This window comes from Miscanthus floridulus, chromosome 17, assembly GCF_019320115.1.
Source record: "Miscanthus floridulus cultivar M001 chromosome 17, ASM1932011v1, whole genome shotgun sequence".
Taxonomy (NCBI): domain Eukaryota; kingdom Viridiplantae; phylum Streptophyta; class Magnoliopsida; order Poales; family Poaceae; genus Miscanthus; species Miscanthus floridulus.
In genome coordinates, this window is record NC_089596.1 from 91,564,261 (window position 1) to 91,578,419 (window position 14,159).

The following is a 14,159-nucleotide window of genomic DNA, read 5'->3' on the forward strand; positions in this document are numbered from 1 at the left end:
TTGCTTTGCTACTGATTCTGTGAGTTTATCAGCAGGTGAAACTAGATGGGGGTAAACCGTATGTTTACTATCAATTCAAACGTATGCTCAGGTTGCGGCATCGTCACATTCTGGCCCAATCTTGAAATTTCAATCAATTCCTGACACTCCAGCGAGCCAACAAACAACGCAAGCTACTCTGATTGTGAAAGGGGTCTTTGACGGTGACCATGACATTGTTTAACGGCACATTACAATCAGGCTCTGCTAACCGTTGCGGCCATGTAATTATTCCGAGCCCCTGAATTTCATCAACAGATGGAGGTGCAACTTTGTCTTTCGCCAGCTCATTTGCGCAACAAGTCTCTCAGCTTTTCGGTGGCTGACCTCAGTTCGGCAGCAATGCCTACTTCATTGGCCGAGTGCCCTGCGTCCGGTACCACCTGCATCCAGTGAAGGAATTATAGGCAGTCAAAACTTATCGATGTTGCGGCATAATTCTAAAAAAAATCTGGTGAATTTACCAAGGTCCTTTCTGAATATTAGGCTCCATAAAAGGGAAAAAATGTCAGTTCTACCAAACGTGATTCTTTGCAGCCATCTAAGCAAAATATCATGTGGCCTATATGCGGGTTCACAGGCCAACCCAACTGCATCCCTCATAGCATGTTGTCTCTTTGTCAAAGCAAGCCAAACATGTTCTATGCATGATTAGTCATGGCAAATCTGAGTCAAATAGACATGTCTATAACTACTCAGTGCTACACTACGTACAAAACGCACCATGTCTTCCTGCTTCAGTTTGGTAGCCATATACTACAAAAAATTCTTATATGTGAATTCAAAAGATCGTGTGAATTCAAAAGATCATCATTGCTTGACGATGTCTTATGTCGATGATGAGAAAACAATTGATGACAGTATGACACCAATTTCCGCCACTGGTTCATTCACAACCCAAACTCTTAAAAAACTATTTTGGCGCTTCAATATAACAATCCTATTAAATCACAGTTCCGACATGAATATCATAGATAGTAGTTGGAGGAATGACTGGAAGATCATTTTACCTTGAATTCTGCTTCAGGCCAAGCCTTATGAAGATCCCAAGCAGACATCATAGGGCAACAAACATCATATCGTCCCTGCAACATAAAGTGCTAAGGTGCAAGCAAGCTTATATTTTACCAATTTGATATCTATCATGGATTTGAGTTCCAAATTATCCAGGCAACCATGCAAGACAATAACAAAAACAACATGCTTGACAAAAAGTACAATGACAACTAAAGGTAGGCATGAAGAGCTAAAAGCAATGCACAACTTGATTTGTGAAATATAATATCTACGCCCTTAATTCGAAATTATAAGATGTTTTGGCTTCTAGCAGACGCCAGATGCACATGGACGTTGTGAAAACAACAAACCTCATTGACAAGCATACCTGTACAATAAAAGCTTTAATATGTCGGATCTTATCAACATTGTCCAATAGGAATGAGTCCGAGGGTAAAAATCCCTTATTCACAAAATAGTGATTTTCAATCCTTGCAAATGCCTGAAAAAAAAAACATTAAGCTGTGCATCAGCAAATATAAGAGAGTGTGTAATCTGACCGCATAAATCATAAAAGTGTCGACTAAAACATGTCATGCAAAAAAATATGTTGGTCTTTGTAGCTTTAGGCCTGTTCTTTGGGGGAAGTGATTCTATGGTTGAAAGTGTTTCTTAGGATAAATTATATGTAGAAAGTGATTATGTGCCTGAAGTGAACAAGAAGCTACTTTTTTCCAACTCCTAGTCTCCTAGTTCATTTCAGAAATCCCTTCATGAAATCAGCAAAGAATCACTTCTCTGCAACCTGGAAGCTGCTCTAGGACTCCATGCAGAGTTCTACAGCTCTCGGTAGCAACAGTTTATTAGCACTAGGGAGTAGGTTTTCCAAATTGTGCTTATACAATGATTGCTTATTGTTGCTATTTTAAGTCCAGAGTAATATTGAGAATATATATAGAGTTCAAGAAAAACGCTGCAGGTCCCTTAGAAGGCATTCTTCTTTCGATTTCTGTACAGAGCTAAAATCAGAATGAAAACAAGAAAAAAAAATACAGCTAAGCAGGGGAAACAAAAGAAAATAAGAAATTGAAATAGTGCTAGTGTTACAAAGAAAAGTACAATGCTTGTGTGAGAGGACTTGCCAGTGAAAAGTTGTCATCTTCTCCTCGTTTAATGTTATCATTGTTTTGAATAAGATGCGCAGTCATCATCTCCCACACCGTCCAGCGCTTAGCAGCTTCAACCTAATTGGGAAAAGGAAAATGTATGTTTATTAAAAATAATAAGTGCGAGACCACCAGAATTTTGCCTTTTAAGTAATGATACAAAAAAAAGCTACGAGAAGGCACCAAAAATATATCATAATGTATTTACTTTCATAAGGAAAAATGTGGAGCTACCTGAACAATAGGATCAGATGAAGTTAACCTTTTGTTATACGCATCTATGAAACAATTCCTTTCATCCTCGGGAATAAAATCTCTAAATGGTTCCCATGCTGCAGATTTAAAACTAAAGTTGTTAGTGTACTCAAAACAAAAAAAAATGGTACATATGTTAGTCGTTGAATTCTTACTCTTGGTAGTAGCAGAATTCTTACTCTCATCGAGAGAGGATGACACTAGGAGTTGGGACAATTTTCTTGTTTATTTCCAAATGCCATGCCAACCTGAGGGGTTGGGGATACATATTTATAGGCTGCTAGCCAGCCAAGATGCTAGTCTAAGATGCTAAGATGCTAGTCTAAGATGCTAATATGCTGTCCTCTAAGATGTTGTCCTAGATGCTAAGATGCTGTCCTTGTGGCAGCAACAGCCAGCAGCCTCACAAAGACCAGACCAGCCAAACTTATCCATCAACATAAGTGGTTTTTCTTTCATAAACCCAGAAAGTAAAATGATTTTAATAGAGAAAATTAGAACACATTGCATTAACAATATGTCATTTAAATTCAACTATAATTGCTGAAACAGATTTAACATAGTTAATATAAGTTGCCAGTAGCCCAGTACCATTATGGAACATTGACGAAATACTTGGTATGGCAATGTTTAGGGAAGGTTTTTTCGGTTTATAGAACATAAAATAAAAAACATACAAACCATCTGGGAAAATGGCTGCTGCACCACCCTCATAGAACCAATCGAGCTCCTTTTTCCTAAGCAAGAAAATTCCTCTCAGAACAAGGCCAGTGACCTAGTGAGCATCCAGGGAGTGTTAGTGAGATCTACAACATGGTTTTGATGCACAATTATTTGCTATAAGAGCTTCATGCTCAGTACAGAATACATCTGACAACAAAATCAATCACCTTATCAGGGTGCTCCTGGCTGTAGGCAAGTGCCAAGGTGCTTCCCCATGAACCACCAAACACCTACATTGTCCGGCATCATTGAGTCCCAGCACTGAAGAGTGAGTAATCAATGTTGTCGAAAAAAAAGAAGATGATTGCCTGCCATTCTGGGATGTCAAGATGCTCCCTGAGCTTCTCAATGTCAGCTACCAAGTCCCAAGTAGTGTTCTGCTCTAAACAAGCATGGGGAGTGCTTCTGCCTGCACCCCTCTGCAATCAAACCACGACACAGATCAAGAACAACACACAACAACCCCCCCCACCCCCACGTTTTGGTTATGATTAAAAAAATTACACGAGTCACCAAGATAACCTGGTCAAACAGAACGATCCTGTAGAACTCCGGGTCAAAGAACCTCCTGTTGCCGGTCGACGTGCCGGCTCCGGGACCCCCGTGGAGAAACACCACGGGCTGCAAAATTGACGGGATGAGAAGCTCATCTCGTAAGGTCAGAGCAACATACAGTTCTAGCAAATTCTTCACTGGGTGTACGAGGCTTATTGAACAGGGTTATCAAAATTCTCCGATATATCAAATTCAAGGAATTACAGACAAAGAGAGGAATTAGACGCTCACATGGCCCTGCGGGTTTCCGGACTGCTCGTAGTAGATGGTGTGGACATCGGAGACCTTGAGGAACCCGGAGTCGTACGGCTCGACTTGCGCGTACAGGCCCCTCGACAGCGGCTCCGACGACGAGTCCATCTGCGCGGCGACCGGGACGGAGAGGCTCGCGCGGCAGCGGCGGCGCGTGCCTTTCGCCTGTACGCAACCCAGCAGACCCGCTCTCCCTGCAGAGGCGGCAAAGAAGAAAACCGCTGTCACGACTCAGCAAAACCCGTGTGCCGCTGGTCCATGGCGACGGGTAGATAAGATGAGGCCGAGATCGCGGGGGCCGATGACGATGAGGCGGTTACCTGAGCGTGGGCTGGGGTGGTGGTGGTGGGGCGGCGGGCGCGAGAGGCGTGGTGGAGTTGGGCAATGGACACGGAGGGGGAGGGGACTGATCATTTGAGTGCGGTCGGGACTCGGGAGGGGTTTGTTGTGTTGGCAGGTCCGACTGTTATACGGAGGTGGTTTTGCAGTTCTCACGACTTCACGAGGGGAGCGGGTGAGTCCGGCGGATCCTCGTGGCACCACCCGAAGGCTTTAGATCGCCTCTAAATTTCAAGTTTTTTCACTCTCTTTTCATCACATCAATTTTTAGACGTATGCATGGAGCATTAAATATAGGTAAAAAAATAACTAATTACATAGTTTGGTTGTAAATCACGAGACGAATCTTTTGAGCCTAGTTAGTCCATGATCGGACAAAGTTTGTCAAATACAAACGAAACATGCTACAGTGTCCAGATTGTAAAAAATTGTAATCTAAACAAGGCCCAAGTGCGAATCTGGATCCGGACGGATCTGGCTGTTCGTTCCAGACGGGTGGAGGTGCGGACGATTCCTCTCCTCCTCCCTTGGCCTGGGCCTGGACGGCTGGATCCGCTCCGCACCACAGCCGGCTAAAGATGGCGACGGGCAGAAAAAATCCGTGTTCGTGGGCACCCGAACCGGTGGACGAGGATACGGGCGTGAACTTGTGTCCGCAGGCACGGGTACGAGCAGAGGTATAAACCCAACGGCCATTCATTAACGGGTAAGAAAATAGTCTATCCGCATCCGCAAAACCGTCTTAGTTACCTGACAGGGTCACAACCAACCAAGTATATATTGGAAGTTTGGAACCCTAGTTTCATTCCATCTCCACCCGGCCACCCCAGCTTCCTGCGGTCCACACCGGGCTCCTCCACTCATCTCCTTTCTCCGTTCCCTTCAACCAGAGCAAGTCCAACACGGGTTCCTCCATCCCCTGTTGTGCGACTCCTCTAGCAGAGCAAAGCTGACGCCTGACGATAGTAGGATGGCAAGCTGCAGGCTTGCTGCGGATCTCCCTGCTCTCTCTGTGTCTCTCACTGCTCGATCTGCAGGATCTCCTCTCTCTGTGCTCGATCTGCAAGAGTGCAACATCTAGGTGCTTATTCCCATTATTGATCTGTGGATCTGCTTTGTTCTTTTGGCGGCATAGGGAGTTGTGACCTGTAAAAGGAGTATGTAACTTGTGTGGTCCTTAATCAGTGCTCTTGCAAGATGCGTTTTTTTGTATTTTCAAGCTTTTGGATTATTGATTGGATCTTGCAAGATGCATTTTTTGTATTTTTTGTTCTGTAATCCCCGCTCGGCGCCCGCGGATCCATCGGGGAGGCAGCAAGCCACCCCAACACCTCGTGATGGCCACGACCCCGACACCCCGCCTCCTCGCATCAAACCCGCCGCCAACGCTCCTCTCACGGCGTCGCTCGGCGGCTCCTCCACTCGCGAGTATGCGGGCATGCCCACGGGTGAAACATCCCAGTGGATAGCGGGTGCGAGCGCAAAATGTGCCCGTGGCGGGTGGCGGGCTGCGGGCACAGAAATTTTCTCGCGGGGTGCGGGTTTGTGCTACCAGTATCCACGCAGATATTACCCGTGCCATCTTTACAGTCGGCCGTCGTGTACTCGTGTCGGTATTCCATGATGCGTGTCCCGGAGGAGCCTTAGGTTTTGGACATGCCCTCCTACTATTCTTATACTGTCACCCTGTTCACTTGTTGATTTCAGCCAGCCAACAGTATTTTCCCTCTCACAACAAACCACCACCAGCCAGCCCAAATCAGCCCAGAAACCAATCAGCGAACAGGGCGACAATTGTAAAACAAAACTGCTATGCCTGGACGAATGTCGACGACTGCACTCTATTTTCGCGCGTCCACGCATGGGCCTCGTTCGAACATCGCTCAACTACACCTATCACTCGCGCCCAACTGCGCATGCCACTCGTGCCCACGCGGTGGCCCGTGCCATGTGCCCATGTACGGTCCGCTGTGCCCCCTCCCATTTACCAAGCGCATCTCATATGTAACACCCGATCTACTTTTAAAATATCCAGATAAAACGCTTAAAAACATATGTCTAAACACCCTGAAAAAACACTTAAAAACATTACAAACATACGCAACATTTAGATAAAGCAGGTGCAACATATATGTGAAACATATGCACATGCCAGATAAACACACTTGCAACATAAGGCAACATCCAGATAAAACACTTGCAACATATGTGTGAAACATATGCACCATCAAGATAAACACCTTGCAACGTACGCTGAAAAAACAAATGAAACATTGGAGACAGACGCTTACAACATACTTGTCCAACCATTGCAACATATGCAACATCCTGATCTACTTTTGCAACACCGTATAAAACACTTGCAACATATAGCTCTAAAATATCTGAAACAATTTGAAATGTACGCTTGAAACATGCCATTGTATCCCGATGCGGCCCGTCCTTCTGTCGTTTGGCATTAGGCGCCGTAGTCAATATTAGGAGGCGAGGCCGGAGGGCTTTCGTACTAGGGTTCAACGCTTCTTCCTTGCGTTGTTCCGATGCCTATCGCCTGCCCTGTTTGCTTAGCTAAGAAGGCCATGGCTGAAAGTCACTATTGGGCTGATTTGTTGTGAGAGAAAACTATGCTCTTGCTCTTTGGCTAAAAAGTATGGCTTAATAAAGCCAAGCGAAACAGGGCGAACATCGTCTGGACATGAGCACATGCGTAGGCAGCCTTAGTGACCACCTTGCAGACGCAGTGTGGGCGCGGCAGTGGCTCACACAATGTGGCGGGGCGGGCGGCTGAAAGGTCCCTGTGTGGTTTTGGTAATTGAATGACAACCTAGGTGGACTAATTATGTTTATGTGAGATACACATAGGATTAGTCCACAGGTACTATGTAGTGTGAGCAACATATGCCATGAAGGTGGAAATGGCTCGAAGATGTTGCAAAGCTCACACATGTGAGGATGAAGGAGCTTCATTGCACATGAGACATGACATTGAGTCATGTGATAAGGTGGAGAAGATCAAGACAACACTTGGCTTGATGGACAGGTTGAATGCTGAAGGACAAGTCAGAGGCTTTGGAGCGATGGACCATGTGACGGTGAAGCTTAAGCTAAGACTTGGTGCCAATGGATGAAGGCAACGGTGAAAAGCAAGTAAAGTCAAGATCGATGAACCAATACGGTCACGTGATGATATGAAGTGAACTATATCATTTGGTGATTGGTTGGTGCATGTGTTGCATCAACATTAGATGAGAAGGAATGGAATACGCAAGGCAAAGGTATAACCTAAGGTATTTCATTTCACCAGTCATAGGTGTGTAGAGAAGTTTATGACCGGGTTTAGGATAGATGGCAGTACTATCAAGAGGGGCAAACTTGTTTGCATATCGGTCATCTAGTACCACTCGAGTGATTTAACTTTGCATCGTCGCTAGGATCGAGTGGCGTGGTAAGTTGAGTGGCTAATCCTTTGGAAAATATTTGTTAAAAGCTAACACACAAACACATGGTGGAGTACACTTGGTGGTGTTGGCACATTTACAAAGGAGAAGAACTTGGAATTGATGTGTATCAACTCGGTAAAGAAAAGGGTTCGAAACTATATAGAAAAGACATGGTTTCATAGAGCGCATCAGACGCTGGTCACGCAGTGACCGGACACTGGGGTCCTGCGTCTGGTCAGTGGTAGCAGTGAAGGTGTAGGCGTTGGTCTTCGACTGGATGCTAGGTCACTTCATGACCAAACGCTGGGTGGGTGCGTTTGGTCTCGTTGACGTGGCGGCACAGAGAAGAGGAGAAAGGACCGGACGCTGATGCTGCGTCCGATCATGACCGACCGGACGCGTCCGGTCATGGTTGAGCAGCTCTAGGAGCTCACTGGAAGTGACCGGACGCTGGAGTCCTGCGTCCAGTCATGATCAAACTGACGCATCCAGTTGTGAATGGAACCTCTCTGGAAATGACCGGACTCGATAGAGGTGCGTCTGGTCTTGGTATTGTGTTGTGTCCGGTCATCACTTGACCACTGAGATCAAGCGACTAAGGTTGAATGAAGGAGACATGTGGCGTGCATCTGTTGACCGGACGCTAGCCGGGTGCGTCTGGTCGATCTGATTGGAGCGTCCTGTCACCCCTAGCTATGCCTAGTGAAGGGGTACAACGGCTCTATTTTCGTGAGGGCTATAAATAGAAGGAGGTTTCGGCCTTGGGCTATTAGCTGAGCACAATAGAGACTTGGTGGCTTATGTGGTAGTGCTTGGGAGCCCTCCATCTCACATATGCTTGATAATGATCATCCGATTGTGTGAGAGAGCGATTCTAGTGCGATTTCATCAAGTGGCACTAGGTGATCGAGTTGCAAGCCGGTGGTGCTTGTTACTCTTAGAGGTTACCACCTCCTAGATGGCTTGGTGGTGGTCTTCATCGAAGCCCGTAAGAAGCTTGTGTGGGGCTCCGGAGAAGAGCTTTGTGAGGGGCATTGTGCTCTCCCCGCGGGAGCCACGAAGAGCAACTCTAGTTGAGCGTGTCATTGAGCTACCCTTATTTTCAGGGTAGGTTCTTGTGGTGCCCAACGTGCGGGCTTGGCGGGTGATGCCAATTAGTCGCCGAACCACCAAGTGAGTGGTCGACACAATAGGAACATAGCGTGTTGGCAAGCACGTGAACCTCGAGAGAAAATCATCATGTCGACATTGTTCTTTCTGTTGGTTTGCAATCCCCTTACACAGGCTTGTGGCTACTTTCATATACATTGTGCTTTGTGTAGTTGCTCTTGTAATTAGTTAGCTTGTGTAGCTCACTAGTTACCTTCTTGCTTGTGTAGCATAGAAGTAGCTCCCTTGCATGGCTAATTTGGTTTGTGTAACCTTGTTAGTCACATTGCTTAGTTTGTGTAGCTAAGTATTTGTGCTCTCTAATTTAGCATTGGTTGCCTTGTTATTGAGCATTGCTAGTGAGCTTAGTTGGCTTTGTGCTTTTGCTTACTAGCATGTGTAGGAGCTCCCTCGTTGCATGAAGTACTAGCGACATAGGTTTGTGTGACCTTGCTCCTAGAATTGGTTAGATGAGTTCTAGCTAGTCCGGCACCTTTGTTGCTTAATTAGAATATTTGCAAGGTGCTAGAGAACATAGATAGATGGGTCTAGTTTAGGCTAGACCGATAGTTTTAATTCCACACTTATTTCGGTTAGCCGGCGCGATTAAGTTTTAGAAATGACTATTCACCCCTCTCTAGTCGCCATCCCGACCTTATAGCGGTGGAGCACACGACAGGAGCGGCGGAGCAGGAGCAAGAGCAGCGCAGGGTGACCGTCGACGGTGAAGCAGAGCAAAGCAGGGGAGCAGGCGGGGTAGCGCAGTGGAGGCACCCGCGGCGGTGGGGAACGCTATGATAGCCGATGCGAGATTGGGAATGTCGCTCTGTATTTTTTATTAGTGAAGAAATGAAGGTAGATGGTAGGAGGTCTGTTGTGCCAATCTGCAGGCCTAGGAAGAAGCGTTGGGGATGGGAGGCGTCTGACAAATGCGCTCACCAGAGTATTTTTATTGTAAAAAATGTGATGTTCTCCGACTATAACTCTCTATCCTAAATGGTATATAAATCGTTTATGTTTTTCTACGTTCATAGTTTTTTCTATTATGTATCTAGACAGAATGTATATCTACATATGTAGCAAAATCCACCTAGAAAATTTAAAACAACTTACTATTTGGAAGGAAAAGAGTAGCGAACTTTTAGGCAGCTTCACGAGTTGTTTAAAGTTGTTTTGTGCTAAATGGGTATTTTTAAGACAACTTTACATGTGAAGCTCATTAAAAACATGCTCTCATGAAGGGATTGATGTGAGATGAAGCTAAAAATAGTTCTTCTAGCTTTAACTTGCTCTATGAGCCCCTGTGTGTTGTAAGAGTATATTTTAAGAAACCCTACGTATAGATTTGTTTTGTCAAATGATTAATCAAAATAGGTTCACCTCCTATCGGTAAAGCTGCTCGTAAACCTAAAGCAAAAAATGTGCTTTAACAGTGAAGCTGAGCTATGTCTAACGAGTGTGACATTTATGTTAGAGAGAATTTCTTATCTGGCCCTGAATGAAACTTGCTTTTCTTCTTTGGCCCTGAAACAAATTCTCTTACCTATTTGGCCTCACTTTAACTTTTGATTTCTAATCTGGCCTTACCGTCAGCTGCGGCCTCTAACGGTGTTAAGTGGTACATGAAATGACCAACTTACCCCTTAGATATTATGAGGAACCAAAGAGCATTTGTGGGATTTGGTGCTTGATTGTTCCATGCTAATTTACCTGCTCAAAGTTGTTTATAGTAGCGTTTGCATCACAATGCTAGCAGCGGTTCTAGGGCCATGGAAAAAAGCAACACGCTTTCCTTTCCACAATCATCTGGACTCCACCACCGTTGCCTGCCGCACGTGGCCCCTGGCAAAGCCGCGCCTCCCACAGAACCTATCGTTGCGCCTAGCGTCTGCCACCGCCCGCGGCCCCATCAGTGCCTCGCCGTCTGCCGCTCGTGCCCTGGCAAAGCCGTGCCTGGTGTCCATGCGCCACCACCTGCCGTGTGCCACCCTTGGCCCTTGGGAAATCACACCTGTCGTCGTACCTACCTATTTTGCTTTTCCATTTGTTGATTGTCATTGGTGATGTGTTCAAGAGTAGTGCATTAGATCTAGGACAGACCCACAACTTGTGTAACGAGCAGATAATTGGGTCATCATCTTCCTGGTAGCCAGCAATGTCAGCCCATTGCATATTTCTGAGTCTAGCTCCTAGCAGTAGATTCATACTTCGCGCGGCCAGTCTTGTACATGTGAGCAATCTCTGAGACCAATGGATCATCAGGGTTTGGGTCCGTTAGAAGGGAACAAATTGAGAGGAGGACCTAAAAATTGTGGGCATGTATTAGCTAAAGATGCAAACTAGAAAAGTTGACAGATAAGTGTGTAGGAGGTTGGTATGTTTTGGTTAATCTGCAGAATCTGCTAGATGATCCCAACTTCTTAAATATGCTACACTAGAGTTATCTTGAAGTAGTTTGTAGCAATGTTACATGGAGAAGAGAATAAATACTAACCTTAGAAACTGTCAAAGTAGGGCTCCATTGTTCCTTCAAGATATCAAGACAGATGCTCCCATTGCTGTTGATATTCGGATGGAAAACCTTTGTCTTGAATGCAACATGCAAAATGTAATAAATGATGAGCACATAGACAGGTATTTTAGATTCAGTTGGATTGCTAATGCGCATGTGTAGATAGAGCTAAGTTTTGCAAAGAACAAGGTTGGTTCTCACATTAAAGAGGCTAAATCAAACCAGTGGTCTAGTATAGAATGGAATGGCAAAATAAAGAGCTAACAATTTCACAGAAATCATAGTATGCGTGCACAGATTATAACATGTCATGGGCAGTGTCGATATTTGTTGACAAGCAGCACATAAATGTCAAATTCAGAATTAGTTGGAGACGTTCCATGCCAGTAATTCTTCTAATTGGGATCTAGCCATCTAGGAAATAAGTGGACAACTGGCAGCCTATTCAATAGGGCGTAAACGATCGTATACGATCGTGGATTATAAGCTGGAACAATATTTTTCTCTCACACCAAACCAGCCAAACCAGCCAACAGTAAATAATCCACGATCCAGCCCAGCCAGTCGAATAGGCTGTGGTGTAACAGAAATGGGGGTCTAATAATTCATATGAACTGACGTGCATAAACAAATGGAAACTAATTGCTAGTTCTGTGTACAAGTACAACTGAAGACTGTTGTTATGTACATACATCAGCATACTAGATTTACTAGTGTCACAGTGTAGGGGCTGATGGCCCTGGAAGCACTCAGCAGGTTTGCATGCTCAAGTACATGATTACCATGGTGCATGAGCGCTGCACTTATCTAAAGAACAACGGCTTGCTTGATGCCAACAAAATTACTCAACCCGCCTGAACAGAAAGGTGAATTTCTTACTAGCAGGACGATGTAAATGCCCTGTGCGACCCTGATGCAGGAATCTGAACATGACAAAAAAAATGACTAGCAGGAGGCAGGCCCCTCTCCGGATCTAATAAGCAAACCTAGAGGGACGGCAGGAATGAACACCCGTATGTCTAAATGAACCATATAGAGTTATAGACAAGCTACGATCCTTTTCCTAAATTACACAATTACACAACACCAATGTTTTTGAGGCATCGCCTAATTACACAATTACACAACACCAATGTTTTTGAGGCATCACATAGTCGTCGCCTAGGCGACAAGGCGTGGTCGAGGGCCTAGGTGTCGGGGTCGCCATGACCTTAGCGTGTATGGCATCCGCCTCATAGGATTAGGCGTCGCCTAGGCGCGAATGGCGTCGGGTGGACACCTACCACCGCGCTGTAGACGCCGGTCATAGGGGAAGGGCGCCAAAAGGAGCACGGCCCCATGGGGAATCGACCACACGCCCGCGGGAAAAGTAAGAGGCATGGGAAATCGATCGCGTGTGCGCCCAGGTAGCCTCTTCGTGTGGGAAATTGATTGTGCGAGTCATTGACTATGAGTGCGGGCGAGGGGAGAGGAAGAGAGAAGGCGGTAGATAGACCTCGACCTCCACTGGGCTGCTACTCTGCTCGTGTCCACCGGCCGGTCGCCCTTTGTAACACCCTGGTGTTACGATCCTTTTTTAGCGCCGCGATTTAGGCCTCGGAAAAATTTTTGAAACAAATTTCTTGGGTTTTTAAATTAAATCGTACTTGAGGCGATAAGCGAATCATGTGTGACTTAGTTTCACGGACTCAAAGAAACGATCAAGTTAAATTACGCAGTGCGTTTTCTCTTGTTCGAAATTAATCCATCATCTGAATTATTAACATCGCACGGTCCCTAATTAATGGAAGTTGACCGGGCTACTGCTGCTGCTGACACGTTTCTCTTGCTGGTGTCAGGGAGTGTCTTGTCCAATTATTTCTAATGGAAGCACCGGCAACTGTGCAGTGGCAGTGCAATGAATCTGATCGGCAGACCCACGTGCTGCTGCTCCCGCTCTGCTCTCTCTCATGGCTGCCGATTTGGGCCTTGTTTAGATCACCTCCAAATTCCAAGTTTTTTCACTCTCTCTCCATCACATCAATTTTTAGCCGCTTGCATGGAGCATTAAATGTAGGTAAAAAAAATAACTAATTGCACAGTTTAGTTGAAAATCACGAGATGAATCTTTTGAGCTTAGTTGGTCCACGATTAGACAATATTTACCAAATAAGACGAAAGTGCTACTATTCATCGGGTTGAAATTTTTTGCAATCTAAACATGGCCTTGTTTGTTTTTCTTTCTCTCACCGAGGCCAGCGCGTTGCTCTGCCTCGTTTTCCTCTCCTCCGCGTACAGCACCACATGTTCTCCAGTACCGCTGCAGCGCCGTCCTTTCTTTCCCCTCGCTGCTTGCCCATTCCCTGCTCCACTACGCAGTCTTCTCTATCTTCGCATCCCGCCAAGCTGCGTCCAGCGCCGCGCTGCTCGTGCGTGAGCTTCCGCTGGACATGTTGGGCAAGGCGCCGCTGCTTGCATTAATAACCCGTCCGCGCTGGTGTCGGCCTTTTCCCGTGCCCGTGCCCCATCTCCTTTTCTGCCCATCACCCAAGCCTCCAACACAAAGAGAGCAGACCCATCTTCCACTTCTCCCAGCACGTATGCACCAGGTGTGGGCGCCACCGCCATTGTCGGCCGAGCCGAGCTCGCAGCCGTGACCCCAGCCCTGTTTTTTTCCCAGCTCACTTCGCTGCTGGCTTCGGTGTATGGCGCGAGCCAGGCCGCTGTCCGGTCACCGCACTCACCTGGCTGCTG

The 14,159-nt window shown here is 46.0% G+C and overlaps 1 protein-coding gene across 1 annotated transcript; it reads right to left on the minus strand.

Moving 5' to 3' along the window:
• Positions 1-108: 108 nt before the first annotated feature.
• Positions 109-4,441, minus strand: LOC136515038 (proline iminopeptidase). The gene is made up of 11 exons (XM_066508730.1): positions 4,307-4,441; positions 3,966-4,180; positions 3,702-3,800; positions 3,488-3,598; positions 3,347-3,409; positions 3,138-3,231; positions 2,436-2,533; positions 2,178-2,279; positions 1,424-1,537; positions 1,050-1,124; positions 109-422 (listed from the first exon to the last, which is right to left on the minus strand). The coding sequence occupies exons 1-11, from the start codon at positions 4,398-4,400 to the stop codon at positions 327-329; spliced, it is 1,161 nt and encodes a 386-aa protein (XP_066364827.1). The 5' UTR covers positions 4,401-4,441; the 3' UTR covers positions 109-326.
• Between the last annotated feature and the right edge of the window lie 9,718 nt (positions 4,442-14,159).